The sequence below is a fragment of the Phytophthora parasitica genome (genome assembly GCF_000247585.1).
Source record: "Phytophthora parasitica INRA-310 unplaced genomic scaffold supercont2.11, whole genome shotgun sequence".
Classification (NCBI taxonomy): Eukaryota; Oomycota; class Peronosporomycetes; order Peronosporales; family Peronosporaceae; genus Phytophthora; species Phytophthora nicotianae.
This window is the reverse complement of record NW_008648997.1, coordinates 732,715-733,476: the sequence shown is the minus strand read 5'-3', so window position 1 is coordinate 733,476 and position 762 is coordinate 732,715. Positions and strand designations below refer to the sequence as shown.

At 60.5% G+C, this 762-nt stretch overlaps 1 protein-coding gene across 1 annotated transcript in view; it reads right to left on the bottom strand.

Moving 5' to 3' along the window:
- Nucleotides 1-12: 12 nt before the first annotated feature.
- The window catches only part of PPTG_22046 (hypothetical protein), a gene marked incomplete at both ends in the record, with an annotated part of 2,776 nt that continues 2,026 nt past the window's right edge, over nucleotides 13-762 (bottom strand). The window contains 2 exons of the mRNA XM_008901653.1: nucleotides 13-107; nucleotides 164-747. Of these exons, the coding sequence (XP_008899901.1) occupies nucleotides 13-107; nucleotides 164-747 (679 nt within the window). The remainder of the gene's footprint in view (nucleotides 108-163; nucleotides 748-762) is intronic.

The following is a 762-nucleotide window of genomic DNA, read 5'->3' as shown; positions in this document are numbered from 1 at the left end:
TTCTCGGGCTTCTTACGACAAGCCGTGAAGTCCTTCAGATGGATCTGGTGCTGCGTGAAAAGCACGCACCGGGCCGCCTCCACGTTGTCCGTGAACAACTGGTCCTTCTGGACCACAGCACGCGCGTAAGCGCCCTTAGACGTATGGCCACCAATAAGCCCACGAGGAGCCTTGAGCTCTGCCAAGAAGAGGTCGGCTCCAAAGCTCTCCTCGGGAGGCCAATACCCTCTCGGGTTGATGGAAGCTCCCTGGCCGACATGCGTCGCCTCCGAACCCCCAGGTTCTTGCCGGGCAGACTGGAAGAATTCTTGCTGCCGGTTGAGATCATTAGTCATCTCCCGGGGCTCATCGATGGCACCCTCCTCCTCTTCGTTCGAGGAGTCGAACATCGTGTAGTACGGATCGGTCTCCTTCTCCTCGCGGAGTGGAGACCTAGACGTCATGCGCTTCTTTGAGTGCTGGGTCTCAGTGGCTGCGGCTTTAGCAGCCTGAGCACGCTCAAGGCCCTCGGCGAGCAAGAGGTTCATCGGAGGCTTGCCTCCCTCGTCGCCGCCAGTATTGGGCGAGCCCTTGTCGGCAGGGCTCTCAGAGCGCTCCGGCGTCTTTGAGTCGTGATCATCGAGATCACTAGCGAGCGAGTGCAAGCTGTCAACGCTGTGCTCGCTGGGCACTGGAGTGTGCCCTTCCACGGAGCTCCCAGACACACTGCGGAAGCACTGGGCCTTGGCCTCGTCCTCAGAACCAGGACTGTGCTCACGGCAC